Source organism: Oncorhynchus mykiss, chromosome 23 (genome assembly GCF_057628025.1).
Source record: "Oncorhynchus mykiss isolate SJ-2025 chromosome 23, ASM5762802v1, whole genome shotgun sequence".
Lineage (NCBI taxonomy): Eukaryota > Metazoa > Chordata > Actinopteri > Salmoniformes > Salmonidae > Oncorhynchus > Oncorhynchus mykiss.
Window position 1 is genome coordinate 35,783,221 of NC_143044.1, and position 12,974 is coordinate 35,796,194.

General features: G+C 45.4%; 1 protein-coding gene across 2 annotated transcripts in view; it reads right to left on the reverse strand.

The window, feature by feature from the left end:
* The window catches only part of macrod2 (mono-ADP ribosylhydrolase 2), a 1,220,194-nt gene that overhangs the window by 266,475 nt on the left and 940,745 nt on the right, over positions 1-12,974 (reverse strand). For both annotated transcript variants that reach the window (XM_036960544.2, XM_036960545.2), the window contains exon 7: positions 6,292-6,322. In XM_036960544.2, the coding sequence (XP_036816439.2) occupies positions 6,292-6,322 (31 nt within the window). The remainder of the gene's footprint in view (positions 1-6,291; positions 6,323-12,974) is intronic.

Below are 12,974 nucleotides of genomic sequence, written 5' to 3' on the forward strand. Positions count from 1 at the left end.
GATTGTGCCATTCTGAGGGTGAATGGGCAAGACAAAATATTTAAGTGCCTTTGAACAGGGTATGGTAGTAGGTACCAGACGCACCGGTTTGTGTCAAGAACTGCAACGCTGCTGGGCTTTTCACGCTCAACAGTTTCCTGTGTGTATCAATAAGGACATCCAGCCAACTTCACACAACTGTGGGAAGCATCAGAGTCAACTTGGACCAGCATCCCTGTGGAACGCCTTCTAAACCTTGTAGAGTCCATGAACTGACGAATTGAGGCTGTTTTGAGGGCGAAAGGGTGGGGGAGTGCAAATAAATATTAGGAATGTGTTCCTAATGTTTGGTATACCCAGTGTATATACAGCACAAACAGACTTGGGACTAGATAGCTAGATAGACTAGATAACTCATCATCTGTGCTAATCACAGAAAGCTCAGGGAGACTCGTTGTTTAACCAGTGAAATTAGTTATGAAAGGTCATTGTCACACCAAATATTAACCGATCTGGGACCTGACTATAGTACATTGTGTTTAACATCCAAATATGTCACTCCAAATATGAACAGATCTGGGACCAGGCAACAGTGTATTGTGTTGAACATCCAAATCAGGAAGCATGAATCCAATCTCTTCTTTGTTTACATCCATAATGAGAGGCTCTGACATTCTCTTCTCACAGAAATGAAAGTTGTCATTTGAAATCTCATCCCTGCTCTAAGTTTTATGTGTTTGATGTTGTGTCTGTGCACCCTTCTTTCTGGCAGACTTTGTTTTTAATGCACCCAGACTCACACATTGGATATTCTGAAACATAATCAAAATAAGGCGAATCAGCTTAAACATTGCTAAATACATCTTCATGCCGTTCACTGGGTGGGTCAACTTTTATTCTTTGTGTCTGTGCAACCAACACTGGCAGACTTTGATTTTTAATAGGTGTTTCTAACGCTTACTTATTATCTGTCATATTCACAGGGTCAGCTTGACAAACAACACATCCTGTTATTTAGACCAATTCCTAATAGACCAGCTCCTGTTTGGTAAACTCAGTATATATGTCCTGTTTTTTCTGTCCACTACAGAAAACCACTATTCACTTTCACCAATTCTATTCCTCTTCCTGTTTGCTGTGTGTGTGTGCGTGTGCGTGTGCGTGTGTGTGTGTGTGTGTGTGTGTGTGTGGTAATAAAGTGTGGATTTCTGTCTCCTACGTGTCATTTCTGTCCTCTAATCAGGACCACGGGTCATTTCTGTCCTCTAACCAGGACCACGGGTCATTTCTGTCCTCTAACCAGGACCCCAGGACAGTTGTGCCTATAATCTAAACCGGCACCTCTTTCGGAGTCCACCACGGTGACACTCTTGAAAACTGTCCACCACTCTTTCATGTTGCTGAAGCATTATTTTCCTGATGTAGCAAACTGGCTCAAATTAAGATCTTACATCTGTATACAGTATAGGGAATAGGGAGTGGGTCCTAGTTCTCTGTTACCCACTGATACAGCACATCCTCCCAGCAGTAGGCATTATGGGAGGGGAGGATCTTGACCAGATATGGAGGGGTTAAGAGGGAGGAGTGTGTGTGTTGGTGTGTGCTAATCCTGACCGGAGATGGAGAGAGTTAGAAGGTTTGTGTTTGTGTGTGAGTGCATGCATGAGCCAGAAAGCTCAGCGTTCGTCGGCTGGGTGAAAATTGTTAGCTACTCTGACCCTCTCTAACCCTCTCTGACAATCTCTAACCCTCTCTGACCCTCTCTAACCCTTTCTGACTCTCTCTGACTCTTTGAGCTGGACACCACACTGGGCTCAAGGTGTCTGTCTGGACACACTGGACATCACACCCACAGAGCCTGGGTGGATTATGGTGTGGCTATACAGATATAGGCTGCGGCCCAAATGGTACCCTATTCCTTACATAGAGCACTACTTTTGGTGGTAGTCTGTGATATGTGGCTGTGACCCTAGTGGACTCCGGTCAAAAGTAGTGCACTATGTAGGGAATAGGGTGCCATTTGGGAGGAAAATAGAACCTCTGAGGATTACACATAGCCACATTTCTCCGACAACCACCAGTCACTGTAAAACCCCTTTGTCAACAATATCCTTTCAAATCCTTCAAAGACGGACGAGGAGGAGGGATGAATAAACACAGACTACCAGACCTGGGTAGCGTTCCAAATGGCACCCTATTCCTCATAGGTCTCAGGCCAAAAGAAGTGCACTTTATAGGCAATAGGGTGTCAAAGGTACATACACTTCCAAATATTATCAAAATGTTTTCAATTCTTTGAATGTTTGCTTAGCTTGCTTCGAATGCCAAGTGGGCGGGGTTTGCACATTTAAGACTATTCTATTGGTTTCATTGCGCCAGGCAAACTCAATCAAGCCCAGATAAAGTATTTGACATGATGTTGAATACTATTTGAACCCAGGTCTAACGTGTTCAGAACTAGAAGCAGGTGTTTTGGTGTTTAGAAGGCTGATTGGTCTGATAGGGTTCTGAATGCCAGGGTATGGCTGAATCTGTCAGGTAAATGTGAGACTTAATGCTCCCATCTATGGCTTGACATGGTGCTAGCTAGACCTTCGTTGGGTGTATCCCAAATGGGACTCTATTCCCTTTATATAGGGCCCTGGGTTTAAAAAAAGTAGTGCACTATAAAGGGAATAGGGTGCCATTTGGGACGTAGACCTTCCTTCCGCTCCGTGCCAAGATTGATAATCTCAAGCCTCTCATAAACCCTCCAATACTGCAGCCCATTACAAGGCTGTTCTAAAGCGTTCTCTCTCTCTCAGTGCCAGCAGAAATTAGGCCTCTGCAAGGTCTCTCATACCAGACTGTACTGTACATACTGCAGGTTGAAATCCTTCACCTCGGGTGAGGAATTTCTTGATTATGTCGGTGTTGTGAAGACATTGAGAGGTGTCTGCTACTCAGAAGGAATAATCCGTTTGAACCACAGGTTGGTCGTGTGGCGGGAGCCGCCCATGATTGATGGGAGAACAGGACCAACACTTAATAACCTCTATCATGCCTCGCGACCCCACGACCCTACGGTGGGGTGCCAGTTTGTTTATGGGTGGTACGTCCGTCCCTTTTTCCCTCCCTCCCCCACCCGCATGCCGACACGCTAACCAGTGCGCTGCCCGACCGCTGCAGAATCTCTGCTGGGGCTAATGGGCCGGACTGAGGGATTGGACTGTCAGCACGGAGCCGGGAGTCATTTTTCTTCCTTCCTGCACGGTCGTCTGAGGTAGACGTAGAGGTAGCCCCTGTGCACCCCTGGCGACGCCCTACCCCGTGCTCTCCCAATCATCTGTCAGCGGTGACGGAGCCTGCTGGAATAAGGGGGCGTGAGGGAGGAGAAGGAGGGTGTCAATTAGCCTTAGCCGTCCTGACAAACCTGTTTTTCCTCTCCACCACCACTGAGGCAGCAGCCACTGAGGCCCTGGACAACTCGGTCCCTCGTTCCTCTCTGTCACTTTGTGGGGGCTGTGGATTTGTTTCGCTGTAAATGGGTCACACACAGACACTCCATTACAATGCGTGTCTCAGTGTGTCTCAGTGTGTATGTGAGGGGACCAAGTGAGAGGAAGAGTTAGAGGAAGAAAAGAAAGAGTCCTTTGCACCTTTCATGAGAAAACGTACAAAGAGGACTTGACCTTAATCATACTATCAAATGTAAACAAATACAGTAAGCCTAGATCCATCAGTAAACATGCCAACATCTGATCAGTTAGTAGAACTGGGTTCCTGAGTGGAGCAGCAGTCTAAGGCACTGCATCTCAGTACTAGAGGCGTCACTACAGACACCCCGGTTCAAATCCAGGCAGTATCACGACTGGCCGTGATTGGGAGTCCCATAGAGCGGTGCACAATTAGCTCAGTGTCGTCCGGGTTTGGCCGGTGTAGGCCGTCATTGTAAATAAGAATTTGTTCTTAACTGACTTGCCTAGTTAAATAAAGGTTAAATAAATGAAATAAAAATAGAAAGAGAATAAGTAAATAGTACTGGGGGAGGGATTACATTACATCATCATACTGTACTGCCTCTGAAGCCTCCTCCTCTACCCCCCTCTCTCCATCCCTCTCTCTCACAAACCTTCTCCTCTACCCTCTCTCTCACAAACCTCCTCCTCTACCCCCCTCTCTCAAAAACCTCCTCCTCTACCCTCTCTCTCTCTCTCTCTCTCTCTCTCTCTCTCTCTCTCTCACAAACCTCCTCCTCTACCCCCCTCTGTCACAAACCTCCTCCTCTACCCTCTCTCTCTCATAAACCTCCTCCTCTACCCCCTCTCTCTCACAAACCTCCTCCTCTACCCCCTCTCTCTCACAAACCTCCTCCTCTACTCTCTCTCTCAGAAACATCCTCCTCTACCCCTCTATCTCTCACAATCCTCTTCCTCTTCCCCTCTCTCACAAACCTCCTCCTCTACCCACTCTCTCCATCCCTCTCTCTCACAAACCTCCTCCTCTACCCACTCTCTCCATCCCTCTCTCTCACAAACCTTCTTCTCTACCTTCTCTCTCACAAACCTCCTCCTCTACCCACTCTCTTCCATCCCTCTCTCTCACAAACCTTCTCCTCTACCCTCTCTCTCACAAACCGTCTCCTCTACCCCTCTCTCTCACAAACCCCCTTTCTCCATCCATCTCTTTCACAAACCTCCTCCTCTACCCTCTCTCTCACAAACCTCCTCCTCTACCCTCTCTCTCACAAAACTCATCCTCTACCCCCTCTCTCTCACAAACCTCCTCCTCTACCTCTCTCTCTCACAAACCTCCTCCTCTACCCCCCCACCCCTCTCTCTCACAAACCTCCTCCTCTACCCCTTCTCTCTCACAAACCTCCTCCTCTACCCCCTCTCTCACAAACCTCCTCCTCTACCCCTATCTCACAAACCTCCTCCTCTACCCCTCTCTCTCTCACAATCCTCCTCCTCTACCCCCCACCCCTCTCTCTCACAAACCTCCTCCTCTACCCCTCTCTCTCACAAACCTCCTCCTCTACCCCCCCACCCCTCTCTCTCACAAACCTCCTCCTCTACCCCTTCTCTCTCACAAACCTCCTCCTCTACCCCTCTCTCTCTCACAATCCTCTTCCTCTACCCCTCTCTCACAAACCTCCTCCTCTACCCACTCTCTCCATCCCTCTCTCTCACAAACCTTCTCCTCTACCCACTCTCTCCATCCCTCTCTCTCACAAACCTTCTCCTCTACCTTCTCTCTCACAAACCTCCTCCTCTACCCACTCTCTTCCATCACTCTCTCTCACAAACCTCCTCCTCTACCCTCTCTCTCACAAACCTCCTCCTCTACCCTCTCTCTCACAAAACTCCTCCTCTACCCCCTCTCTCTCACAAACCTCCTCCTCTACCCCTCGCTCTCACAAACCTCCTCCTCTACCCCCCCACCCCTCTCTCTCACAAACCTCCTCCTGTACCCCCTCTCTCACAAACCTCCTCCTCTACCCCTCTCTCTCTCACAAACCGCCTCCTCTACCCCTCTCTCTCACAAACCCCCTTTCTCCATCCATCTCTCTCACAAACCTCCTCCTCTACCCTCTCTCTCACAAACCTCCTCCTCTACCCTCTCTCTCACAAAACTCCTCCTCTACCCCCTCTCTCTCACAAACCTCCTCCTCTACCCCTCTCTCTCACAAACCTCATCCTCTACCCCCCCACCCCTCTCTCTCACAAACCTCCTCCTCTACCCCTTCTCTCTCACAAACCTCCTCCTCTACCCCCTCTCTCACAAACCTCCTCCTCTACCCCTCTCTCTCACAAACCTCCTCCTCTACCCCTCTCTCTCTCACAATCCTCTTCCTCTACCCCTCTCTCACAAACCTCCTCCTCTACCCCTCCCTCTCTCACAATCCTCCTCCTCTACCCCCCCACCCCTCTCTCTCACAAACCTCCTCCTCTACCCCTTCTCTCTCACAAACCTCCTCCTCTACCCCTTCTCTCTCACAAACCTCCTTCTCTACCCCCCTCTCTCACAAACCTCCTCCTCTACCCCTCTCTCTCACAAACTTCCTTCTGTACCCTTCCATTCCTCTCTCTCACAAACCTCCTCCGCTAGGACTGGAGTGGTGTGGTGTGACAGACCGTCATTGGCAGAAGACTGCAGAGACACACAGTCACCAGCAATTATGTGGAATGAAACGTCATACAAAGAGGATAGTTTTGAATGGATAATAAGAATGATCGGAAATAGTAGGTTAGAGTGAAAATGTACGACACATGAATACACATCCAAGATATACAGTAACACACAGATAGAAAATAACAAGAACAGCCTTACCGTAGATTCCTGTGGATATACATGGGAAGGCCTGTGGAAAGAAAGAGAGAGATGATGGTCAGTGCATGTTCACATTATAAAATGTACATTGTAAAATGCCAAGTACGCAAAAGTATTGGTAATTTTCCATCTCTCTAGCATGGGGACAGAGAAAGTTAAGCCAGCAGGTAGTAAAATAAAAACCTGTCAGTTTCTATTATTCACTGACTGTCTTTAATATCGCTCTCAATTGGTGGCCTTTGAAACCATTCTACTCTGTGCTCCTTTTCATTTCCTACTAAGTACAGCACTAACATAACATACCGAATCTGTATCCCAAATGGCACCATATTCCCTTATTTAGTGCACTACTTTAGACCAGAGCCCTATGGGCTCTGATAATAAGTAGAACACCATATAAGGAATAGGGTACCATTTTGGAAGCAGACACTAACATACCTTACATGTCATTTATAAAAAACTAGTTATGATGAAATCCACCACAGGCATGTAGTGATTCCAATAATACTGCATGGCACTCCTCTATATAATACACTCCTAATGTGAAATGTTCCAGGGCCATTATCTTGCAGAATATTACAGTATACTTTAATAGGGTTTCCCAAACTAGGTGGCGCAACACCATGTGTGGTCGTCTGATTTGAAAATGGGGTTGCGAGAGAGCATGTGCGTTTGATTTTTAGAGCCGGGGTTATGTCAGTAACCTCCGGTAGTTGTGAGATGAGGTTGTAATAAACAATGATTTTTAGAGCCGGGGTTATGTCAGTAACCTCCGGTAGTTGTGAGATGAGGTTGTAATAAACAATGATTTTTAGAGCCGGGGTTATGTCAGTAACCTCCGGTAGTTGTGAGATGAGGTTGTAATAAACAATGATTTTTAGAGCCAGGGTTATGTCAGTAACCTCCGGTAGTTGTGAGATGAGGTTGTAATAAACAATGATTTTTAGAGCCGGGGTTATCTCAGTAACCTCCGGTAGTTGTGAGATGAGGTTGTAATAAACAATGATTTTTAGAGCCGGGGTTATGTCAGTAACCTCCGGTAGTTGTGAGATGAGGTTGTAATAAACAATGATTTTTAGAGCCTGGGTTATGTCAGTAACCTCCGGTAGTTGTGAGATGAGGTTGTAATAAACAATGATTTTTAGAGCCGGGGTTATGTCAGTAACCTCCGGTAGTTGTGAGATGAGGTTGTAATAAACAATGATTTTTAGAGCCGGGGTTATGTCAGTAATCTCCGGTAGTTGTGAGATGAGGTTGTAATAAACAATGATTTTTAGAGCCGGGGTTATGTCAGTAACCTCCGGTAGTTGTGAGATGAGGTTGTAATAAACAATGATTTTTAGAGCCGGGGTTATGTCAGTAACCTCCGGTAGTTGTGAGATGAGGTTGTAATAAACAATGATTTTTAGAGCCGGGGTTATGTCAGTAACCTCCGGTAGTTGTGAGATGAGGTTGTAATAAACAATGATTTTTAGAGCCGGGGTTATGTCAGTAACCTCCGGTAGTTGTGAGATGAGGTTGTAATAAACAATGATTTTTAGAGCCGGGGTTATGTCAGTAACCTCCGGTAGTTGTGAGATGAGGTTGTAATAAACAATGATTTTTAGAGCCGGGGTTATGTCAGTAACCTCCGGTAGTTGTGAGATGAGGTTGTAATAAACAATGATTTTTAGAGCCGGGGTTATGTCAGTAACCTCCGGTAGTTGTGAAATGAGGTTGTAATAAACAATGCGGTGTCTGTTTTCTTCCAACAGATATGTCACGATCTTTTGACTGGTTTAATAAGCTACAAAATATGATGATGAATATGAGTTTGTCCCCCCCTTCGCTGACATAACAGCGTCCACTCTTCTGGAAAGGCTTTCCACTAGATGTTCAAGCTTTGCTGCGGGGACATGCTTCCATTCAGCCACAAGAGCATTAGTGAGATCGGGCACTGATATTGGGTAATTAGGCATAGCTAGCAGTCGGTGTTCCAATTCATCCCAAAGTTGTACGATGGGGTTGAGGTCAGGGCTCTGTGCAGGCCAGCCAAGTCTAGAATGTTATTGTATGCTGTAGTATCAACACTTCCCTTCACTGAAATTAAAGGGCCTAGCCTGAAACATAAAAAACATCCCCAGACCAGCATTCCTCCTTAAATGCATGCGGACTGGTAGTGTTCTCCTGGCATCTACCAAACACAGATTTGTCCGTCAGACAGCCAGATGGTGAAGCGTGATTCATCACTACAGAGAATGCGTTTCCACTACTCCAGAGACCAATGGCGGCGATTGCATGGCTGTGTGCTTGATTTTATACACCTGTCAGCCAAAGGTGTGCATGAAATAGCCGAATCCACTAATTCAAAGGGGTATCCACATACACACATAAACTCGGCAAAAAAAGAAACGCCCTCTTTCAGGACCCTGTCTTTCAAAAATAATTTGTAACAATCCAAATAACTTCACAGATCTTCATTGTAAAGGGTTAAAACACTGTTTCCCATGCTTGTTCAATGAACCATAAACAATTAACGAACATGCACCAGTGGAACGGTCGTTAAGACACTAACAGCTTAGATAGTAGGCAATTAAGGTCACAGTTATGAAAACTTAGGACACCAAAGATGCCTTTCTACTGACTCTGAAAAACACCAAAATAAAGATGCCCAGGGTCCCTGCTCATCTGCGTGAACGTGCCTTAGGCTTTCTGCAAGGAGCCATGAGGACTGCAGATGTGGCCAGAGAAATAAATTGCGATGTCCGTACTGTGAGATGCCTAAAACAGCGCTACAGGAAGAAAGGACGGACAGCTGATCGTCCTCGCAGTGGCAGACCACGTGTAACACCTGCACAGGATCGGTACATTCGAACATCACACCTGCAGGACAGGTACAGGATGGCAACAACAACCGCCCGAGTTACACCAGGAACGCACAATCCCTCCATCTGTGCTCAGACTGTCCACAATAGGCTGAGAGAGGTTGGACTGAAGGCTTGTAAGCCTGTTGTATAAGACAGGTCCTCACCAGACATCACCGGTAACAACGTCACAAATGGGCACAAACCCATCTTCGCTGGACCAGACAGGACTGGCTAAAAGTGCTCTTCACTGACGAGTCGTGGTTTTGTCTCACCAGGGGTGATGGTCGGATTCGCGTTTATCATCGAAGGAATGAGCGTTACACAGAGGCCTGTACTCTGGAGCGGGATCGATTTAGAAGTGGAGGGGCCGTCATGGTCTAGGGCAGTGTGTCACAGCATCATCGGACTGAGCTTGTTGTCATTGCAGGCAATCTCAACGCTGTGCGTTACAGGGAAGACATCCTCCTCCCTCATGTGGTACCCTTCCTGCAGGCTCATCCTGACATGACCCTCCAGCATGACAATGCCACCAGCCATACTGCTCGATCTGTGCATGATTTCCTGCAAGACAGGAATGTCAGTGTTCTTCCATGGCCAGTGAAGAGCCCGGATCTCAATCCCATTGTGCACGTCTGGGACCTGTTGGATCGGAGGGTGAGGGCTAGGGCCATTTCCCCCCAGAAATGTCCGGGAACTTGCAGGTGCCTTGGTGGAAGAGTGGGGTAACATCGCACAGCAAGAACTGGCAAATCTGGTGCAGTCCATGAGGAGGAGATGCACTGCAGTACTTAATGCAGCTGGTGGCCACACCAGATACTGACTGATACTTTTGATTTTGACCCCCCCTTTGTTCAGGGACACATTATTCCATTTCTGTTAGTCACGTCTGTGGAACTTGTTCAGTTTATGTCTCAGTTGTTGAATCTTGTTATGTTCATACAAATATTTACACATGTTCAGTTTGCTGAAAATAAACGCAGTTGACAGTGAGAGGACGTTTCTTTTTAGATGAGTTTAGATGAAGTGTATGTATGTTTCCCGCTACTATGACCACAAGCCATTAGAACAGAGTGGCGTTAAATCACACAGGGGGGTAAAGAACATCATCAAGGGGAAAATAATGAAGGAAAATAATAAGGGAAAATAATGAAGGAAAATAATGAGGGAAAATAATGAGGTAAAATAATGAAGGAAAATATATTTTAAAAACATATGTCTATATATATTTACAAAAAAAATATACGGGGGATTGGAAATGATGCACACAATTACATTGATGGAAGCATTGTGCAATATTAAAGCTGATCCACCCCATTAAAAAAATAAAATCATTGTCTACACAGAAGCTCATAAAAAATGATTGCCTGATGTTCTTCTGAACTTCCCAATACCTTTCTGATGCATTTCAATCACTTCAATCACCAAACTGGCTTCAGATTGAACTACTGTCAAAAATACTGCCAGACTGATTTGTAGTAGACTGTCATAGCCCAAATTTAAAAAGTTAACATTGGCTATTGATTACATAACTTTCACATGGTGGTGTTGAGAAAAACTTTTGATATCAAAATGGGTTCGCGGGCCAAAGAAAGTATGTTTAGTTACTTTGCATAAAGTTAGTTTCAGAGCTACTGAAAAGCAATAGACAACTTAATGCACACACACCCATACAAGTTTTCACCCACACACATCTACTTATAAAGCACACCAGACATTGACATATTCAAAAAAGGCTGTCACAATATTGGACTAATTAATGTTGTGTGATTAAATTGAAGCCATATTGCGGCGAGACAGCGGATGTGGCCACACACACAACCACATACACACACAGACTAGCTAGCGGGGACTTGTCCTAAGGGGAACAGTAGATCAGCACTATGGTGGATCCAAAGGTACATCTCTCTGCATAGTAATTATACTCATGAATATCATAATGAAAAAATGAATCAGATTGATCTGTCCCGGGAGCCAGAGCTCTCTCTCTCTCGCGCACACACACACACACACACACACACACACACACACACACACACACACACACACACACACACACACACACACACACACACACACACACACACACACACACACAAACACACACACACACACACACAACAGCCCACCCACCCACCAGCCTGTATTTTTGTCTGTCTGTCTACCTAGTGCCTTGCGAAAGTATTCGGCCCCCTTGAACTTTGCGACCTTTTGCCACATTTCAGGCTTCAAACATAAAGATATAAAACTGTATTTTTTTGTGAAGAATCAACAACAAGTGGGACACAATCATGAAGTGGAACGACATTTATTGGATATTTCAAACTTTTTTAACAAATCAAAAACTGAAAAATTGGGCGTGCAAAATGATTCAGCCCCCTTAAGTTAATACTTTGTAGCGCCACCTTTTGCTGCGATTACAGCTGTAAGTCGCTTGGGGTATGTCTCTATCAGTTTTGCACATCGAAAGACTGAAATTTTTTCCCATTCCTCCTTGCAAAACAGCTCGAGCTCAGTGAGGTTGGATGGAGAGCATTTGTGAACAGCAGTGTTCAGTTCTTTCCACAGATTCTCGATTGGATTCAGGTCTGGACTTTGACTTGGCCATTCTAACACCTGGATATGTTTATTTTTGAACCATTCCATTGTAGATTTTGCTTTATGTTTTGGATCATTGTCTTGTTGGAAGACAAATCTCCGTCCCAGTCTCAGGTCTTTTGCAGACTCCATCAGGTTTTCTTCCAGAATGGTCCTGTATTTGGCTCCATCCATCTTCCCATCAATTTTAACCATCTTCCCTGTCCCTGCTGAAGAAAAGCAGGCCCAAACCATGATGCTGCCACCATCATGTTTGACAGTGGGGATGGTGTGTTCAGGGTGATGAGCTGTGTTGCTTTTACGCCAAACATAACGTTTTGCATTGTTGCCAAAAAGTTCCATTTTGGTTTCATCTGACCAGAGCACCTTCTTCCACATGTTTGGTGTGTCTCCCAGGTGGCTTGTGGCAAACTTTAAACAACACTTTTTATGGATATCTTTAAGAAATGGCTTTCTTCTTGCCACTCTTCCATAAAGGCCAGATTTGTGCAATATACGACTGATTGTTGTCCTATGGACAGAGTCTCCCACCTCAGCTGTAGATCTCTGCAGTTCATCCAGAGTGATCATGGGCCTCTTGGCTGCATCTCTGATCAGTCTTCTCCTTGTATGAGCTGAAAGAGAGAGGGACGGCCAGGTCTTGGTAGATTTGCAGTGGTCTGATACTCCTTCCATTTCAACATTATCGCTTGCACAGTGCTCCTTGGGATGTTTAAAGCTTGGGAAATCTTTTTGTATCCAAATCCGGCTTTAAACTTCTTCACAACAGTATCTCGGACCTGCCTGGTGTGTTCCTTGTTCTTCATGATGCTCTCTGCGCTTTTGACGGACCTCTGAGACTATCACAGTGCAGGTGCATTGATACAGAGACTTGATTACACACAGGTGGATTGTATTTATCATCATTAGTCATTTAGGTCAACATTGGATCATTCAGAGATCCTCACTGAACTTCTGGAGAGAGTTTGCTGCACTGAAAGTAAAGGGGCTGAATAATTTTGCACGCCCAATTTTTCAGTTTTTGATTTGTTAAAAAAGTTTGAAATATCCAATAAATGTCGTTCCACTTCATGATTGTGTCCCACTTGTTGTTGATTCTTCACAAAAAAATACAGTTTTATATCTTTATGTTTGAAGCCTGAAATGTGGCAAAAGGTCGCAAAGTTCAAGGAGGCCGAATACTTTCGCAAGGCACTGTATATATCCACCAAATATCAGATTGAGTTTCCACCCATTGATGTT